This window comes from Solenopsis invicta, chromosome 3 (genome assembly GCF_016802725.1).
Source record: "Solenopsis invicta isolate M01_SB chromosome 3, UNIL_Sinv_3.0, whole genome shotgun sequence".
Classification (NCBI taxonomy): Eukaryota; Metazoa; Arthropoda; class Insecta; order Hymenoptera; family Formicidae; genus Solenopsis; species Solenopsis invicta.
Window position 1 is genome coordinate 18,227,914 of NC_052666.1, and position 19,342 is coordinate 18,247,255.

A 19,342-nucleotide genomic window follows, 5' to 3' on the forward strand; every position below is an offset into this window, starting at 1 on the left:
AAATTATTTTAATTGATTAAAAATGCTGAATTTTATTCCTCTCAGGTAAAAATACTGGAGAAAGTAGTAATAAATTAATTTATATAAATACATTTTTTATCAAAATAGATAAATTTCACTTTTATAATAACATTAATTTTTTATTATTTTTTTAACTTTAGTAATTGACCTTTCAAAGTTTTATTAAAGATTAATGTGTCATTAAGAAAATGAAATTTATCTATTAACGATAATGTTATTAACAATATAATTTAAAATTTAAATTTTTATATAATTTAAAACATTAGATTGAATTTATATATAAATACAAAGATTGATGGGTTAAAAAGATAGATTCAAAATCAAAAAGAGGAATCATTAAAATTAAATAATTAGGTTTTGTATTTTATTTTATTAAAATTTATATAATTTTTTTATATTTCTTTAGTTTAAGAGAAATAAGAGCCGCCATCACAGTTTTCCCGAAGTTTTTAACAAGCACCGCGAAAAAGGCCGAGAGCCGCGCGACGTGCCCGAACATTAAACTTTTAATTTAAATTTATTTAATTTTTTAATGCAACTTTTAATTAATTTTACTTTTTGTACAACTTTTAAATTTTGTATCGCAATTTATTCATCACACCTATTAAAAATTGTAAATGCTATCGATGTCGATCTGATTGATATTTTTCGACGTAGAAAAGTTAACGACGCCATCGACGTCGAGTCAGTGTCTTATCATTTCTCCATGGGTGGGCTGTGCACATGCCAGCATTTTCTCCCGCGATACCAGCGTGTTGCAAAAAGACTTTCAAACGATAAATACTTTTGCTAGTGCACATGTACTGATATGCACCAGCCAGTACAAACCATTCGTGTATGTCAGTGCATGTGCACCAGCAAAACGTTTTCTGTTTTACAAGTAATTTTATGTTTTGAAATAGAAGATGTAGATAACTATATAAAAATTTACACGCGCACGTTTTGTTGTGATTAAAGCAATTTTGCTTTAAAAGCAATTTTACAATAGCGTAAGTGTAGTGGTTAGTAGTTGTAAATGTAAGTATTGCAAAGCACAGTTTTCATCCATTAATATTAGTTTTATCTTTAACCTTGTTATATAAGTAGGAAGTTAAACTGAGATTAAAGTTAATTATTGATCGAAATGGACATATAAATAAAAATATAATTACTTCTTATAAACACTTACAAGTTTATAATTGCTGTTGTATTACAACAGCTCGAATAGCTGTGCAACAGTTTGTACATTACTCTTTAAGCTCCCAGTGTTACATTGAATTCATCTATATAACCTACATTTTCTTTAAAATAACAGTTTGCCAATTGTTATCAAAAGTTATATACAAAATGCTGCAAAGGTTAAATCGCGTCACAAATTGCAACAGAATTCTTCAAAGAGCTGTTCTACATAAAAATGTTTATCCAGCACGTAAGGTACAAGACAAGATTGTATTAAGATATAGTAGAACTAGCTGTATAATTAAGTATTAATAAGTTGAAATATTATGTTCAGAGTGAAAATAGTGTGCAAATTGTCAGGAAGGTAACAATAATGTCACCATTTACTGCAATGGGAATTTGGGAAGTCACAAAAAACAATAGCCAAGATGAAGACAAAATCCAAATTGCAACAAAGGAACTTCTTACTAAAGCAGATATGCTTTTTGATCAGGGAGACTATAGAGGTATATACAATCTTCTGTCAAACTATAAGGTAATTAAATTTTTTAAATTATACATTGAAATATATTCTACAAAAGCATCAAACAAATTCAAAAAGTTAAAATTTGTAGGAAATAAATGCTTTTCACCTTTAAATGATTATCCATTTATTCTATAAATATGGTAATTTTTCTCCAAACATATAATTGATATAATGATAAAGTTTATAAGCTTTGATTAATACTTTCAGAATTCAATTAAAAGAACAAAATAAAAAATTCTGGATCTATTTAATTCTTATGAAAGTTTTACATTTATTACTTTATATATTATTCTATAATATTTTGATATTTATTTTGGCTTGTCATATTAATAACAATAAAAATACAGACAAAAAAGTATTTAAAATATAATAGTGTTTATCATTTTTATTTACACAATTTTACAAATAAATTTTAGCAAAAATATTCTTTTATATATCTCTTTGTATAATAGTATATTACACTACAAGGGCCGAAAGTTGAATTTTCGGCCCTGCGCGTCATGATGCGCCGAGGCGAAGCCGAGATTTTTCGATTATAGCCGGTTTTTATATACGATTTTTCTTCATAGCCGGTCGAAAGTACGTTATTAATTTTATTTTTTTTCACTTTAAATGTTGATGAGCATGTTTTTGATGCCTGCCCCCGACATTTGCGGCACGAGCGAAGCGAGTGCTGCTGGTCGGGGGGGCAGGCATAAAATACATTCGAAGAGTCAAGTCCTGTCATATCTTTTAAAAATAAATTAATTCCATTTTATCAAAGATGTCTTTATTTTCTTTAGTTTAACAAATTATATTAATTATAATAAAATTTATAAAACAAAACATATTATAACCTAAAAACTCTTATTGCGTTTTTTTTTTATCGTTTTCATTTTCATTTGAATTATCACAATTATTAATGAAATTTCCATAAAAAACACAGTTTTCAAACTTAATATTAGAGCAGTTAGAAATAATATCTTCGGTAAATATACAGTTTTGAAAATTCATAATTTGATTATTAAAATTTAAATTTGTAGATAAGCATTCTGATGATAGTATGAGTATTAGTTTCATAATGTTTTTTCATTTTTAACGGTGGTTCATTTTCTTGTTTTTTAACAAAGAGTGATGGAATTGGTGGTAATGACATAAAATGAGTTGAAGGTAATGGTTTATTAGATTCTGTTAGTACTTTTCTTTTTGTCTGTGTTGTAACCGAGGTTATTGGAGGTTTTGTTGTTGTTAACTGATTTAATTTATCAATTGCTACTAGATCATCTTCACTTATTATAAAATCATCAGAAAAATCATCGGAATTATCATTTTGTTCAGTAGATTTCAAATTTTTATTTGCAGTTATTGTGCCACTAGAATAATTTTTACTAGTCGATGGTTGTGGATTCAGATGATCATTAGATACAGTAGCATTAGTAATACGTTCATAAATTTTTTCTCTATTTTTTAACGAATTTTCGACGTAACCTGTAAATAATTAAATCATTTATAGGTATAAGATATTTAAGATAAAAATGTGTAGTATCTGAATAGTTAACAGAGTATTAAATTTTTATGTATTTATACAACTAGTAAATGATAGGAAATATCTATAATTTAATTAAATAAATAAAAAAGTAACCTTGTGCTATTGTAAGTGACTTCCATCCACCTAGTTGTTTAAGCATGGTAGTGCTTGCTCCTGAGTTGGATAAAAGCGTAGCACCCGTTCTACGAAAGCAATGACCGGTGTACTGTTTTGGATTTTCTAAATTAAGGTATGCAGCTATAATTTGAGGTGTCTCCCCAATTTTATTCTTGCCAATAACCTGACGTTGACACTTCCCTTTATGATACTGGATAAAAAATCTATCAGTAAATTGATCTTTAGGCCTCAGTGACATGTACTGAGTAACTTTCTTATAAAAAAGGTCTCCAATAATAAATTGTCGAGGCATGTCATTTTTTGATTCATGAATAGAAACAAGATACTTATTACCATTGTTTTCTACATCTTGAATTTTAAGTTTCGTAAGTTCATCACATCTAAGAGCTCCACATATGCCAAAGATTAAAATAACCTGCAATTATTATAATAAATCGATTTACATGTCATGATGAATTAATTAATTATTATTAATTAAAGTATGCATTAAAAAAATGAAACATTAAGCAATAAATAAAAATTAATATAAATACTAACCTTTGAAGCTAAGTGAACATAGTCTGGTGCATTATTAATAAATTTTAAAATTTCATCCCATTTCAAGATCGAGGACTTTTTCGGTTTGTATCCTTTAGAGTTATTTTTGACTAAAGCTTTCAAGTTAAGAAAATTATTTATGTTAACATTGTCTCTTGTATTTAATATACTTTTTAAAATTGACCAAACACTCCATATAGTTGACGGCTTTAATTTTTTAGATAGATCCTTAAAATACACAATCAAATTATTTTCTGCAGAGTTTGACAGTAAAGTTTTGTGTTCTATCTGCTACTTTTTATACGTGTCGTAAACAAGATTGTATCGATCGACAGATTTCTTTGGTAACGTATCTGTATTTATTATCAATCGCGCTTCTGCATCGAAATTTCGTATAACATCTTCCTCGTCTACGGATTCATCAGATGACGTATTGTTCATTTTTGCTGGGTTGTTGAATTGACTTTAATAATACTTGAATATTAAATTAACTGACGACAGCACAATATTGATAATGATTTTTAAGGTTAGAGGTAGCAACAGTAATGACAGCGGTTAACAATTTGTTGTAGCGACAGAAGAAATAGTTCCTAGTTACGAGTATAAATGCGCATGAGAAATTCTTTTTCTCCCGGCGTTATAGAGGGCGCGCGTGTACTTCTCACAGGGAGTAAATGTTAAACTTTTGTCCCTGCTATTAGGGACGAAAGTGCGTACTTTCGACCGAGGTATGAAGAAAATATAATTTTTTCTCCGTAATACATATAATAAGTGCAAAACTAATAAATTAGGTTTTAGAATTAATATTTTGAAAATTTTATTTAAAAAACAAAATAAAAACCTTTAGATTTCTCTGATTCTTGCTGGAATAAAATTGTTCATGATGTGACACTAATGATAAGAATAATTCAACTCTATAACCTAAGTTTTTCTAATAGACTGTTTAATTTAAAAAATCCTTCTAATTATATATGCTATGTATGTATACTTCTTATATAGGATAAGAAAGACGTTGAAATCTTGTGGCGTTTAAGTAGAGCCATTTATGAAATGTCTAAAATGGCCAGTGATGTTGAAGGACAAAAGTTAACTTATGAGGGATACAATTTGCTATGTACAGCTCTTGAGATTCAAGAAGATCATTATGCTGTGCATAAGTGGATGTCTGCATTTCTTAATAGTAAAAGTATTTTAGAAGGTACAAAGATACGTATAAAAGAATCGTACAACATAAAGAAGCATATACTGGTAAGATATTTGATAAATAATTAATTCAGTTATGAATTAATTTCCAATTAAAATATGAAATATTGTATTTTATAAATAATGTAAAAAAAATATTAAAACACTCTTGTGCCACACACATTATAATATAACATTTGACGTAAGTTTAAATTATTTATTATTTTATTATTGTTGTAGAGAGCATTGGAATTAAAACCTGGTGATGCAATGTTATTTTACATGATTGGATGCTGGTGCTACGAGATTGCAAATATGCCATGGTATCAACGAAAAATAGCATCTATCGTATTTGCAGAACCACCAACTTCGTCCTGGGAAGAATCGTTGTCATATTTTGAAAATGCTGAGAAAAATGATCCAAATTTTTATAGTCGCAATCTCCTGATGTTAGGAAAGACATATTTAAAATTGAATCGTAAGGAAGACGCGATAAAATATTTGAAAAAAGCCGCTGAATTTCATGCAAAGAATGATGAGGACCAAAAAACAAAACAAGAAGCACAAAAGATATTAAATAGTATTTAAAAACAGGGCATGTAGATAAATACCTTCAAATTGTATTTTTTATATTAGAAAATATTATTTAGTAGATATTTTTATTATTATTTAAGAGATAAATTTAATGTATAATATTCTTACGACACATTAGAATGATTATATGCTATACTACATTATAATTTTATACTTATATAATTGACAAGATCATCATGTATAATAATAATATATGCTAAGTTTACATTTTAAATAATAATGACATCTATGCTTATTATGCTTAATATATTTTTCATATTTTTACTGGTTATGGAATAAAAGAATATATTTTGTACTAATTTATGAAAAATTAATAAATTTTATCAGTGATTACATTAATATTCATTTTACTATATTATTTATTTCACTATAATTAATTATACATAAGTTAAAGAAATTGTTACATAGTTATGAAATTATTTTAATTTATTAAAATTACTGAATTTTATTCCTCTCAGTTAAAATACTGTAGCAAGTAATAATAAATTAATTTACATAAATACATTTTTTATCAAAATAGATAAATTTTATTTTTTTAATAACATTAATTGTTAATCATTTCTTTTAACTTGTATAATTAACCATTCAAAGTTTTATTAAAATTAATGTATCATTAAGAAAATTAAATTTATCCATTTACAATAATGTTATTAACAATAATGTTTAATCCAGTAAATTTAATTCAGTCAAACAAATTTCCCGCCGTTTATAAACGTGCTAAATAATGCGCGATCGACGCGACAAATGCTTCGCGTGGTTTATCTTTATGGATGAAGACAAAGAGAACATTAAAATTTTACATTAATATTTTGTTGTAATTTTTGCTTAATAAGCAACGATTACTTTGCTAAAAAAAGGCAGTAAAATTCAAATTTATGTCTCGATTATTTGACAACAGATGTCACGACAATACGGCTAGTTGCGTGTTGAACGATTGAACGTGATTGGTTTTCACCAGTTCTCACCCGTGAATCCGACCAATCACGTTTGACTACCGCTCGATGAGCGAACGAACTGTTTGAACGCGCGCCGTATTTTGGCCATGGCGCTTTCGTGTACGAAGCTGTTGGATCGCGGTCGCGATTTATGTGGCGGGTTACGTGTAATTAAATAACGGAGTGCAGTGACGCTTCGACATGCGTTTCCATCACGCGAGACGTACGTGCTCGCTGTTGTCATTGCAAGCGTGTCGCTAGTGTATATTTCCCAACGGCACGGGCAGTCTCAGTTCGGCTTCTTATTCGACTCGCGTCGTATGCGCGCGGCGTCGGTATGAAGTTGGCGACGTTCATATGTCTCGGACGGGTCGTCGGTTTGTCGGAGTTAAGTGAGAACGAAAGGGCACAACAACATGGCAATTGTTTACTTTCGGGAGGTATCGCGACGAAGTATCGCGAGTATTGTTCGTCGTGTGACAATTGAATCGCTTCCGGTCGTGTTTCCGCGAATTTGTTTATCTCCGCTGAATGTACAGCGAGTGCAGACTTTGGCATTCCTTGGGACAAGCTGGGAGAGGCTAAGAAGACGTAGCTAGCGTTAGATTTACTGGTTGGGCAATCGTGTCTCTTGATGAGTAGCTCCTATTAACTTACGACGAGGTAATCCCTGACGATAATAAAAATCGAAGCGTAAGTCGCATGCAACTATCGAAAATTTGGACCATGGACAATGGATAGTTTTAATGCCTCTTTTATGTCATTTATTTTTGCTTTCCAGAAGTTTCTTTGCGCTTCTATTACTCTCACTTTCACTCTTCTTCTAATTCTCTCTATAGACATATATTCTGATTTTTCTTCTTGCCAAAGATGGATTTCTTAACAGCACAAGATGTACGAATAATTTGTATGATATCATGAATATTCTAGAATATTCGAACAATAGCATGTACTTGTTAAGGTTTTGCGAACATAAACTGAGTTTCATAATCTCCGATTAGCTTGTCCTGCTGATTAAATTTAAGAATATTTAACTACAAAACTGAAAATTGATTGTATTATTTTGTTTTCCTTGTTTTATTTTCTGCAAGTTATAATTTGTAAAATGTAAATTAATAATTGAGTATCTTTTAATTAAAATAAGTAAAAAATTACTTTGTAAATTTGAATCAGTGAAATCTTACTGATTTACACTGCTATACTTATAACTGTAATCAATCAGTGATTATTCACTGTTGTATTATCACAGAAAGGCAATGCACATATCACTGATTGATATAGTTATAAGTATATTACTGAAATCTGGCTGTTCATTGACTTTCAGTGAATTATACACTGATTCTGATTCAGAGAGTACTCTCTAAATTTGAATCAGTATCTTTATTGATTTACAGTGTTATACTTATAATTGGGATTAATCAGTGATTATTCATTATTGTATTATTAGTGAAACGCAGAGTACAAATATATATTAATATAGTTATAATGATTAATATAGTTATATGTATATCAGTAAAATCAGACTGTTCACTGTCTTTCAGTGAATTATTATTCATTGAAAGTATATTTACTGATTCCAATTTAGATAGTAGTGAATAGTATGCCTGAAGCTGGCATATCATTTGGTGGAAAAACAATAAACAGTTCTGGGTTTATTTTTAATAGTTCTACAATTCTTGATAGATAAAACAAATAGTTCTGGCCTTCAAAGCGAAAAAGACGCATACGCAGCGTCTCCGTTTGTCCTGCGTCATTTACCAGACCCAATTCTTGTAGGATTTTAAAAGATCTATAGTTCTAGATGAGTTCTAGAAAGAGTTCCAGCGTTTAACATAATTTATTTAATTTAAAAAAAAAATTATAAAATATTTATTTTATAATAAAACATAATAGAGTTTTGTGTACAAAAAAATATTTTTCCTCCAGTTCTGAACGTATCTAAACGTTTTCCGAAAAGTTCCGGTCGATTCAATTATTTATTAATTAAAAAAAAATTATTTTCCGCGAAAATCGTATATTCGCGTATATGGGTGAGACGCTGGTGTATATTTGAAAGTACTGTGTACCAAAAAATATTTTTCCAATAGATCTTAACGTATAAAAGCGCCTTCCGAAAAGTTCCGGTCGATTCCGATATTAGTTAATCAACAAAAAATTAGTAACTTCCGAAAAATCCGATTTTTCCCATATATGTGTGAGATGTTGATATTTTTCGAAGAGTTCTGAGTACGAAAAAATATTTTTCCTACAATTCTCAACATATTAAAGCGACTTCCGAAGAGATGCGGTCAATTCCGATATTAGTTAATAAAAAAAAAATTAATAATTTCCGAAAAAGTTGATTTTTCCCATATTTGCGTGAGATGCTGATATTTTTCAAAGAGTTCTGAGTACGAAATATTTTTCCTACAGTTCTCAACATATTAAAGCGCCTTCCGAAGAGTTGCGGTCGATTCCGATATTAGTTAATCAACAAAAAATTAATAACTTCCGAAAAAGCCGATTTTTCCCATATATGCGTGAGATGCTGATATTTTTCAAAGAGTTCTGAGTACGAAAAAATATTTTTCCTACAGTTCTCAACATATTAAAGCTACTTCCGAAGAGTTGCGGTCAATTTCGATATTAGTTAATAAAAAAAAATTAATAATTTCCAAAAAAGTTGATTTTTCCCATATTTGCGTGAGATGCTGATATTTTTCAAAGAGTTCTGACTATGAAAAAATATTTTTCCTACAGTTCTCAGCATACTAAAGCGCTTTTCGAGGAGTTGCGGTTGATTCCGATATTAGTTAATCAACAAAAAATTAATAACTTTCGAAAAATCCGATTTTTCCCATATTTGCGTGAGATGCTGATATTTTTCAAAGAGTTCTGAGTACGAAAAAATATTTTTCCTACAGTTCTCAACATATTAAAGCGACTTCCGAAGAGTTGCGGTCAATTCCGATATTAGTTAATAAAAAAAAATTAATAATTTTCGAAAAAGTCGATTTGTCCCATATTTGCGTGAGATGCTGATATTTTTCAAAGAGTTCTGAGTACGAAAAAATATTTTTCCTACAGTTCTCAACATATTAAAGCGACTTTCGAAGAGTTGCGGTCAATTTCGATATTAGTTAATAAAAAAAAAATTAATAATTTCCAAAAAAGTTGATTTTTCCCATATTTGCGTGAAATGCTGATATTTTTCAAAGAGTTCTGACTATGAAAAAATATTTTTCCTACAGTTCTCAGCATACTAAAGCGCCTTCCGAAGAGTTGCGGTCGATTCCGATATTAGTTAATCAACAAAAAATTTATAACTTCCGTAAAAGCCGATTTTTCCCGTAAATGGGTGAGATACTGATATTTTTCAAAGAGTTCTGTGTACGAAAAAATATTTTTTCTATAGTTTTGAACGTAACCAAGGTCCTTCTGAAAAATTCCGTTTGATTTAATTATTTATTAATTAAAAAAAAATAATTATCTTTTGTGAAAGTCGTATATTCGTATATTTTTAAAATTCTATAAATATAATAAAAAATTTAAAAACAAAAACAAAAATCTTCCAAAAGTAATAAAAACATCAAAAAAAGGAACCATAATCTCATCACGTCCACGTCATTGTTTCCGTGTTAAGCTGAGGACGAGAAAAGCCAGTGTCCATATAATAATACATTTGCCAGTAATAACAATAAATGCGGCTATATCAGGAAATAAAAATTATTTAACAAATAATTAATATTGCTGCCGAACTCTAAGTAACAATTGTTAAAAAAGTTCAGACTTACAGGAAAAATATTTTTTTATGCACAGAACTTTAAACAATCGATCAGCGTCTCACCCATATACGCGAATATACGTTTTTCGCGGTAGGTAACAATTTTTTTCTAAATAATAAATAATTGAATCGACCGCAACTATTCGGTAGGTGTTTTATTACGTTAAGAACTATTGGAAAAATATTTTTTGGTACAAAACTCTCCAATAAAGACCAGCATCTCACTCAAATATGCGGAAAATTGCTTTTTTCGGAAGTTGTTAATTTTTCGTTGATTAACTAATATCGGAATCGACCGCAACTCTTCGGAAGGCGCTTTAGTATGCTGAGAACTGTAGGAAAAATATTTTTTTGTACACAAAACTCTTTGAAAAATATCAGCATCTCACGCATATATGGGAAAAATCGGATTTTTCGGAAGTTACTAATTTTTTGTTGATTAACTAATATCGGCATTGACCGGAAACCTTTGGAAGGCGTTTTAATACGTTAAGATCTATTGGAAAAATATTTTTTGGTACACAGAACTGTCGAATATACACCAGCATCTCACCCATATTCGCGAATATACGACTTTTGCGAAAGATAACAATTTTTTTTTAATTAATAAATAATTGAATCGACCGAAACTCTTCGGAAGGCGTTTAAATACGTTCAGAACTGGAGGAAAATTATTTTTTTCTATACAGAACTGTATTATGTAATATTATAAAATAAATATTTTATGATAATTTTTTTTTTTAATTTAATAAACTATGTTAAACGCTAGAACTTTTTCTAGAACTCATCTAGAACTGTAAATCTTTTAAAATCTTACAAGTATTGTGTCTGAAAAATGACGCAAGACAAACTGAGACGCTGCGTGAACCTGGCGTTTCACTTTGTCCTACACGTTTTTTCGCTTTAAAGGCCAGAACTATTTGTTTTATCTATCAGGAACTGTAGAACTATTGAAAATAAACCCAGAACTGTTAATGTTTAGTGAGTTTTCACCAAATGATATGCCAACTTTACACACACTAGTGAATAATATACTGCGATTGCGGTTTAGAGATTTTAAGTTTTGCATTTGGCAATTCATAAATTTAATTGGCCGATTTTTATAAATTAATCAGTGTTGGTGTGACTTATAGAGATAAATAGAATATTTCATAAATATACATCGTCTTGAAATGGTGAAAAAGTATCGATATAAATTTAAAAAGGTTTCTTATACTTTTACAGTTTATGTGCAAACAAAATTTTTAAGAAATAAAATTAATTAAAATATGAGACGATTTAATCCATTAATTCTAATAGCAAAGTAATTTTTAATATAATTAATCCGAAACATTTTCGGATTAATGTAAAAAAAATTATATGGAATTATTAAAAATAAAATCAATAGTTTTATTATTTCATTTTATTATTGTAATTGATAAAATTTTTAAATTGATTATTTATTCTTCATTAAATGCGGCAATAATTCCTTTTCTTTTTAACAACAATATTATGCAGTGCTTCATTTTAGAAAGCAAAGTGATATGATCACATACATATTATAGATGCTATTATGAAAAATATTGGATAACATTTATCTGATTACATTTAATATTGCATAAAGTAATAATAATTATGAAAAAGTCACTGAATTTGAAAAACAATCAAATGATTTTTTATTAAAATCTTTTTTTTTTTAATTATGAAAATAGTTTCGACCAATTAAAAAAAAAAAAAAAATTATTTAATCAAAGCTAAATTATAACATTATATTCATGCTGCGTGAATATTATAAAAATTTTAATATCACTTTGTTAGATTCAAGAAAATTTATTATTCTATATAAAAAAAAATAGAAAAATATTTTGTCGTTTAAAAGCAAAGAAATGATTACAAGTAAATAGCGAGAGGCAAATGTTACAAGCGCATTGAAATAAAAAAAACTTGTCGATGTTACAGAATTTTATTTATTATATGATAGCTTCCGCATTATGTGACTACGCATTGTAGCAATTTTTAATAATAAATAATTTATATTGTCAGAGAAAGTTGCATATGTAGGAATCGAATTGAGACGTCGATGTTACATGTTGATGGGACAGGATCAGTATGTTTTCGAAAGATTTTAATATGTTCTGAACAACATTATATAAAAGATTCAAATATGTTCCAAATAATGTCGATATCAATTGATCTTGATTGGATATATATTTCTTACATTCATGAAATGCATTTATTATTCTCATAAAACTCGATATTAATTATTTTTTTAATTATCTTATACTACTTGATATATCGATAAACGATATTTAGACATTGAATTGACTAAGTTTCATAAATACGTATTGTGAACTCTTAATTTCGTCTCTAAGTACAGAGGAATAGAAAATAATAGCGGGATGAAACTTTGTAGGGCGCAATTCTTTCAAAATTTAAAGTCAGCATGTAGGACGATATTTACGCGCTCAATAATTTTTATGTTAGACATTGATCGTTTTAATATCCAATGCTTAAATACCATAAAACTCTACGTGTGGCCCGGAATTTTATAAGGGCCCGAAAAGGTTACACAGTTATTTTCTATTGACTTCAATATCGTCAAGAAAAACATTATGCAATATAATTATGAAATTATGATACCCTCGTGTAATTTTATTTTTGCTAGGACGTGTAATATTAACGTTTCTCATGCGTCAAATCGTTCCTTTTGCCATTAAATATAAACTCTATACGTTTATAATTACATGTACTAGTTCGCAAGTCTATATACACGTTGTACGTTGATAATAGCATTATTTGCATGTGTATTCCTCAGTACGCTCCATGCAAGTCTCGCAGTGTACGCGGCAACACCAGTGAAACTTGCATCTGCATTGCCACGTTCTCGTGAATTGATGTGTGTTGTAGCCGCGACCGCAGCACATTAAGTCGCATCCGTCGGTTCCTAAAAACAGAAATACTCTCGTGAACGATGAAAAAATGATCTTGTTGAAGAATTATCGCTTAACTTTCAAATGCACGCTGAGAGAAAAAATTACTAAATTTTATTAAATATTTGGTTCAATAATTGCAATGAAATACTTACTAAATGTAAATGAATATTTATTTAGTACAAGAACCACTAATTTAATTTAACTATTATTTTTTTAATTGAGTAAATATTTTTGTACCGTAGGTAAATATTTCATTGCAAGTTAAAATTTAGCAATTTTTTTTCTCAATCTCTTAGTTTATTAAATATTTATTGAAATGTTTATCTTAAAGCTGACATTTGGAAAATACAAAATACAAGCGTTTAACGACATTGCATTTTGTCGCTGAAACTTTGATTTTTTTTTTTTATACATCGGAGAGTTTTTCTCTTACCTTTGCTAGTACGGTTGCAATATCTGCCCTGCGTGCCGAGGCTACCTTGCGTCAAATCTGGCTCACAGTAATTAGGGGAGGGTTGAAGAAACACTAGCTCGCTTTTTTTGGGAATTCTCTTGAGGCTGGCCGGTCCGCCGTTGGCTTTCGTCCTTTTCAGGACCAAGTGTGGTTTCCTGGACTTGCCGATCTTTTTCAGCAACGGCTGTCGATTGTGCCGCGACTTGGCGAAATCGTTCGGCTTGCCCTGGGTTTTGGCGTCGTTTCCCAATATGGGCACCATTTCGGGTATCATTGAATGCGATATTACATCCACTGCCTGTAAATTATGAGTCACATGAAATGATTTGCATTACATTTCGGAGATCGCAGCGAGAGCGCCATTAAACCAAGTGACCACTGTACGTTCGATTTATGTGTTGAGTTAATCGTGTTTTAAATCGATCGTTAATTTATTCACGATAGACATCATAAGACAAATTACCTGAACTGTGGGTGGGGGAGGCGGTGTAATGGCAATGACGGGTCTAGCCCTGTAGTATTTTTTCATAAGCGCATCGCCGATCTTACGAAAACTGGGTAACGTTCGCCAACACGTTCTCACAGTGCATGATCCAGATACACCGTGGCATTTGCATTCCGTATTCAAAAGAGCCTTAACAATCTGAAAAGAAAGATAAAACGTTAGAAATAATATAATTCCCATAATTACGGGAATCTTTATCTGGTGTTTCAGATTCTCTTCATTATTGTCCGACAATCGATATTTTATTTAAAAAAAAATAGAATTACTAAAAAATGGAATTTTATTCTGTTTATATACTGATTTATTTTATTTAGCGGTGAAAGATTTCTGCTCGTATTTCTCCTCGTATTAATTTCACACAAGTCCAAATATATGAGACTTGTATAATCTCTCGAAATATATCTATATATCATATCGAAACAGATTACAACTTACACCCGTGCGCTTAATAAAGTGTATATCGATTTGTTCCTTGTATTATATACATGCGTATCCTATGCAAATTTCAAATCTACACATGCGATCGGAGCCTTTTTGTTCGGGGAACGAGTGCGAGAGAGAAAGAGAGAGAATGAAAACAAAAACTTACAATGCACTCGATGAGAATGAATGCGTCGCTCGATGCTTGAATCATTTTCAAACGATACACACGGGTCCATTACGAAGAAATCAATGGCGTAGAGCTTTGACTGTCATAATATTATACCTAATTAAATTACTTTAGGCATATTGCACGCAACATTTCTTTAAGCTTTCTTTTTTTATCAAAAAAACTCATGGCTATACTCACTATCTTATTGATTTATACACAGAGAGAATTTTCTTTCTGAATTTACCATCAAAATAGTTGTAGGACAACGTGAACAAGAATTTTACTATAATTTTATGAAAGTTTAATCAAATTTTATAATATAAAATATTTATAATATAAAATAATTTGGTTAAATTTTATCTAAGATTGAATTAAACTTTATTAAAACATTACTAAATTTTACTAAAAATATAATATAATTCTTCAAAGTTTATCTTGTCCCACTATCATGATTTTGACATAAATTCCAAGAGGAAATTCTCTCTGTGTATTTTTCACTTGGCCAGTCGTCGAAATGTTGTCTTACAATCATTTTGCATTTAATTAAAACATTCTCATTTCGCGCATTGAAATAAGATCGCAGAAAAGTATTAGAAATTAAAAATCTTTAGATTTTTAAAAAATTCAACATATTGAGAATCAAAGGCTTTGCTTATGTATGCACTCTTCACAGATATGCATATATGTATATAGGAATACTCGTAATTATAACAAGGCGTTCGTTCTCGCGCTTACGAGCAATCACAATAGGGTTCTTTGATTTGAAATAATTACGGCGCGAATTTCGCGTCGCCACGCCACTGGCGCGGGAGATGCATTTCGATTAACTCGAGGGTGATCTTAAACGGTTGTAATCGTATCGAATGTTCATCTGCAAAATCCTACGCACGCACGATTCCCGATGGGGACCCTTCATTGTGCGCCGGTCGCGGACACGACGCGTATACGCGCATGAAACTGGTTTAACATTTCGAATTATTCCGACGCACCGCGCGCCGGTGCCACATACGGTGGAGGTTTAAAAAAATCCTCAAGGCATAAAATATGTGGCGCGCCGAGGCGATCAACGTTAAGAATAAATCATTACCTCCGGGAATACACGTATGCGCGTGTACGTACGCGTACGCAGACCAACAACGAGTTTTTATTGCCCGCTTGTAATAAGGGCCGATCGAGGTAGACGAAAGCTCGAGACGAACTTTCCCCAATTAAGGCGCGCCGCCCTCAACCCCTTCCCTTCGGGCATAACGTAATTGTTTCTCACAAACGTTCGTTTTTTTTTTTATTATCAACCATGCTACGTGAGCATGATAATGATACCGGAAACAAAAAAAGAGCCGTAGATTAGATCAGAAGAAAGAAATGACTTTGATTCCGTGTGTATCAGTTATTTCTTGCCTTCTCTTCCTTTCTCTTTTTCTATTTTTTTCTCTTTAATCTCGTTCTTTTTATTTCAATTTGACAAATGAACTTCCTCGTAGATGGAACATCAAGACAATTTTGTATGCAAAACGAAGAGTTAGATCTACGCGAATCGCAGAACGACGACATTGTTTTCGTCGTTATAATTGGCTCCCCGCGTAGGTTATTGGGCAATAAATCAAAATTGATAATGTCTGAATTTGCATACACTTGGCGCACGATGGACACGCCTCATTATTGATATTATCACTCTGTTATCTGATCTAATCCGTAGCCTTCGCACGAGCTAACATGTCAGATTCAATTTCTATAACGATTTTCCAATATGAAATATTAAAGTGCTAACCCAGTGTATGTGTAGTCAAGATTCCTATTTTTTATTTCCTTATTTTTAATATCTTCAATAATTTAATATTATTTTAATGTTTTTAAACTGGGAATCAAAGTTGCTCGAAAAAGTCTACGGAGAAAAGCAAATTATTAGATATACAAAGTAAATTAATTTTCAAGGAAACGGCGTTACATCTACTTCAATTATATCGTATACCTTTTGTATAATATACTGTTATATAATGTTAGAATCTCGCATATAATATAATTATGCGACATGAGTGATTGAGAAATGGCGAAGTGCCGTGCTGTCGTCAAATGCCAGCGAGCTTAATCTCCGTGCTAAACGATTTTCTCTTGCGAGTCACAGTAATTAGTATTGCTTCACGGCAATTATAGTGCTCACTACATAGTGTTACTTTCTGCTGACGCGTATCTTACGACTCGCGACGCCCGTCTCCTGAGAAAGCAATCAGCTTTTTTTTTTATTTTCTATATAATATCAGGAAGATAAAAATGCAAAAAGGGCGCTACCATTAACTACTTACCTTTCTTCCGGCTTTGTTATTGTGAAGGTTCATCAGGCTCCGAGCGTCTCCTTCGATCTCCCTTGCATCCAGAAACCTACGCGCGAACCTAACATTAAATTATAATATTAAAATTTATGCGTGTTTTAGCGTTCGCCGTACGTGTGACGTATCGCGCCGTGCGCGAGCAAGCTGGCGTAAGAAGCGACGAAAACTGATAGTGCAAATTAATTAACTATCAGCTTAATTACCTCATCCCGTACGTGACGTCGGCGCTGCAGCCACCCCATTCCCAACCGTTCGGCAGTAATTGCTTCGGCGTCCTGCAAAAACGCGATATTAATCGGTAATAATTAACACGTTGCGTGCTGTGTCGCGGGATTTATCGCTACCTTATAGCCGGTTCACAACCGCAAGCTGTGATGTTGCCACGGCTGCAAGCCGCGGTCACCGCGTACGTCACGCCGGCCGAGCTTATCGCGTACGTGAAAGCCGCCTCTCTGCTGCCTGCAAACAGAAAATGCCAAATTTTCTCCCTTTCTTATCCCGTCGTGCAAATTAGAAAGTCGAATTCGATTTTCATTTTTTACAAGGAAAGTTGAGGGCACAAAGCAAATTCAAGAAATCTTTATTTAAATCGATTGTTTCCTATTTATTTTAATACAAAGAATAAAATTTAAAAAAAAAGATAATCTATATAAAATAATTTAACGTCTACGGTTACGTGAACTGTGGCTCATTTCCAATTCGCCTGTCGACCGTGTTCCGATACTCGAGACTCACGACAACGGACACATTCAAATGGACGTTGCCTTGTCAAGCATTTCCATCACGTGAATTTACTACGACTAGACGCCCGCCACCGCACTATGTGCGCAAAGCGCGAACGCAATTAATTACGCCATGCTCTCAGCTCGTTTACCGTGTCGAATGAATTATCGTACGTCCGTCTCCTCGCGATGCTCATTTTTCACTCCATTATCATAGCCGACACCTACGCGTCGCTCTGTCTCGAATCTGTCCGAGCCGGTTGGCGTTTCACTCTATCGTCCTCAAACTCGTCCAAACAGCTTTAATTCGCTTGTCAGTGTTCGCCAGGGCATGCGATAATCTCTTATGCAAATTCCGTTAAAATCTTTACTGGTTAGATAGAGAAGATATATGCGTTAACCCAATATTGGAATTCAATGCTGGCTATAAAGACATCTACTTTGTGATCTTTTGAGAACGAATTTGCAATATTGCCTCGTTGATTTGCCTGCTATTACAGTAAAATATCAGGAGGCTGGGAAAGTGATACATTGTTCCTATAAATAATGTAAGCATTACGTAATTTTGTCAATACAATTTATTGTTTATTGAATTATATAATCGCCATCATTTTCTTTGATAATTGCTTATTTATTTAATTTTTAATACATTTCGCAAAGAAGCTAACTGGTTTTGACTTAAAAAATGTGGAATAAAGCGAGAGGATAAAGATTCGAATATCATTTGCCTTCGTAAAACTTGTAAGAAAGTACTCTAATGATTATAGGAAAAGATCATGATTTAGTAGGATAGTGTACGAGGAAGTAAAGACTCAATTTTTTAATTTTTTGTTGCATTTATTTATTGCGATTGAGCATTACTGATTGTGAGTCAAATTTGATTAGCTTCATCGATAAAGGAATTAAAAAATTAATAAATAAGTGAAAGATTGTAAAAAATAATGACAATTATATTATTAAATAACTATTAAATTATAATAAAATTATATACTATTTACGTTATTTATAAAAACGACATTACTTTTCTTTAATATTATATTAATAATTGCGATGAATATTGCGAGGCAACAAGTGCATTTACATCTCTCGCAAAATCGTGGTCAGTGTGGTCATAATGCTTTTTGCCTTTTGTATCGCTTAATTTCTATTACTTCTAAATATTTGAAAATATAACAGGTTGCACGGAAATGAAGGGTTTCAGAATTATAAATATTTATTACCATTTTACTTCTTTAGATTCAGATTTGTGGATATTCTATTCTTTTCAATCTTGACCTATAGTTTGTTTCGCTAATTTCATTAAAAGAGGAAATAAAGTGAAAGAGCGATTTGTGAGGGACGGACACCTTGTCGCACACCCGTTTGCGAAGACACTATCCGAGCATTGTGTTCTTCGCTAGCGGCGCGTTCCGAAACGCGTCGTGAGGAAAGCTGATTGTGCGCGGAGACACCAAGGGACACCATCGGTC

At 31.5% G+C, this 19,342-nt stretch overlaps 2 protein-coding genes across 7 annotated transcripts in view; one reads left to right on the forward strand and one right to left on the reverse strand.

The window, feature by feature from the left end:
• The first annotated feature begins 373 nt into the window (after positions 1–373).
• Positions 374–5,873, forward strand: LOC105193052 (regulator of microtubule dynamics protein 1). The gene is made up of 4 exons (XM_039446760.1): positions 374–1,434; positions 1,514–1,714; positions 4,887–5,135; positions 5,310–5,873. The coding sequence occupies exons 1-4, from the start codon at positions 1,348–1,350 to the stop codon at positions 5,655–5,657; spliced, it is 885 nt and encodes a 294-aa protein (XP_039302694.1). The 5' UTR covers positions 374–1,347; the 3' UTR covers positions 5,658–5,873.
• Positions 5,874–12,284: 6,411 nt separating this feature from the next.
• The window catches only part of LOC105193029 (protein Wnt-7b), a 64,282-nt gene continuing 57,224 nt past the window's right edge, over positions 12,285–19,342 (reverse strand). For 4 of the 6 annotated variants that reach the window (XM_039446480.1, XM_026139029.2, XM_011157347.3 and 1 more), the window contains exons 3-8: positions 17,496–17,610; positions 17,355–17,426; positions 17,125–17,212; positions 14,191–14,370; positions 13,707–14,025; positions 12,285–13,284 (exon numbers count right to left, since the gene is read on the reverse strand). In XM_039446480.1, the coding sequence (XP_039302414.1) occupies positions 13,133–13,284; positions 13,707–14,025; positions 14,191–14,370; positions 17,125–17,212; positions 17,355–17,426; positions 17,496–17,610 (926 nt within the window). In that variant the 3' untranslated portion in view covers positions 12,285–13,132. Of the gene's footprint in view, positions 13,285–13,706; positions 14,026–14,190; positions 14,371–17,124; positions 17,213–17,354; positions 17,427–17,495; positions 17,611–17,827; positions 18,487–19,342 lie in introns of those variants that run through there. The other 2 variants (XM_039446482.1, XM_011157348.3) reach the window with 2 other exon arrangements.

Excerpts from the sequence above, each read along its gene's own strand:
- LOC105193052 (XM_039446760.1), top strand. The coding sequence starts at position 1,348 with ATGCTGCAAAGGTTAAATCGCGTCACAAATTGCAACAGAATTCTTCAA. Across the intron at positions 1,715-4,886 it reads ATCTTCTGTCAAACTATAAG|GATAAGAAAGACGTTGAAAT; the intron begins GTAATTAAATTT and ends CTTCTTATATAG. Across the intron at positions 5,136-5,309 it reads ACATAAAGAAGCATATACTG|AGAGCATTGGAATTAAAACC; the intron begins GTAAGATATTTG and ends TTATTGTTGTAG.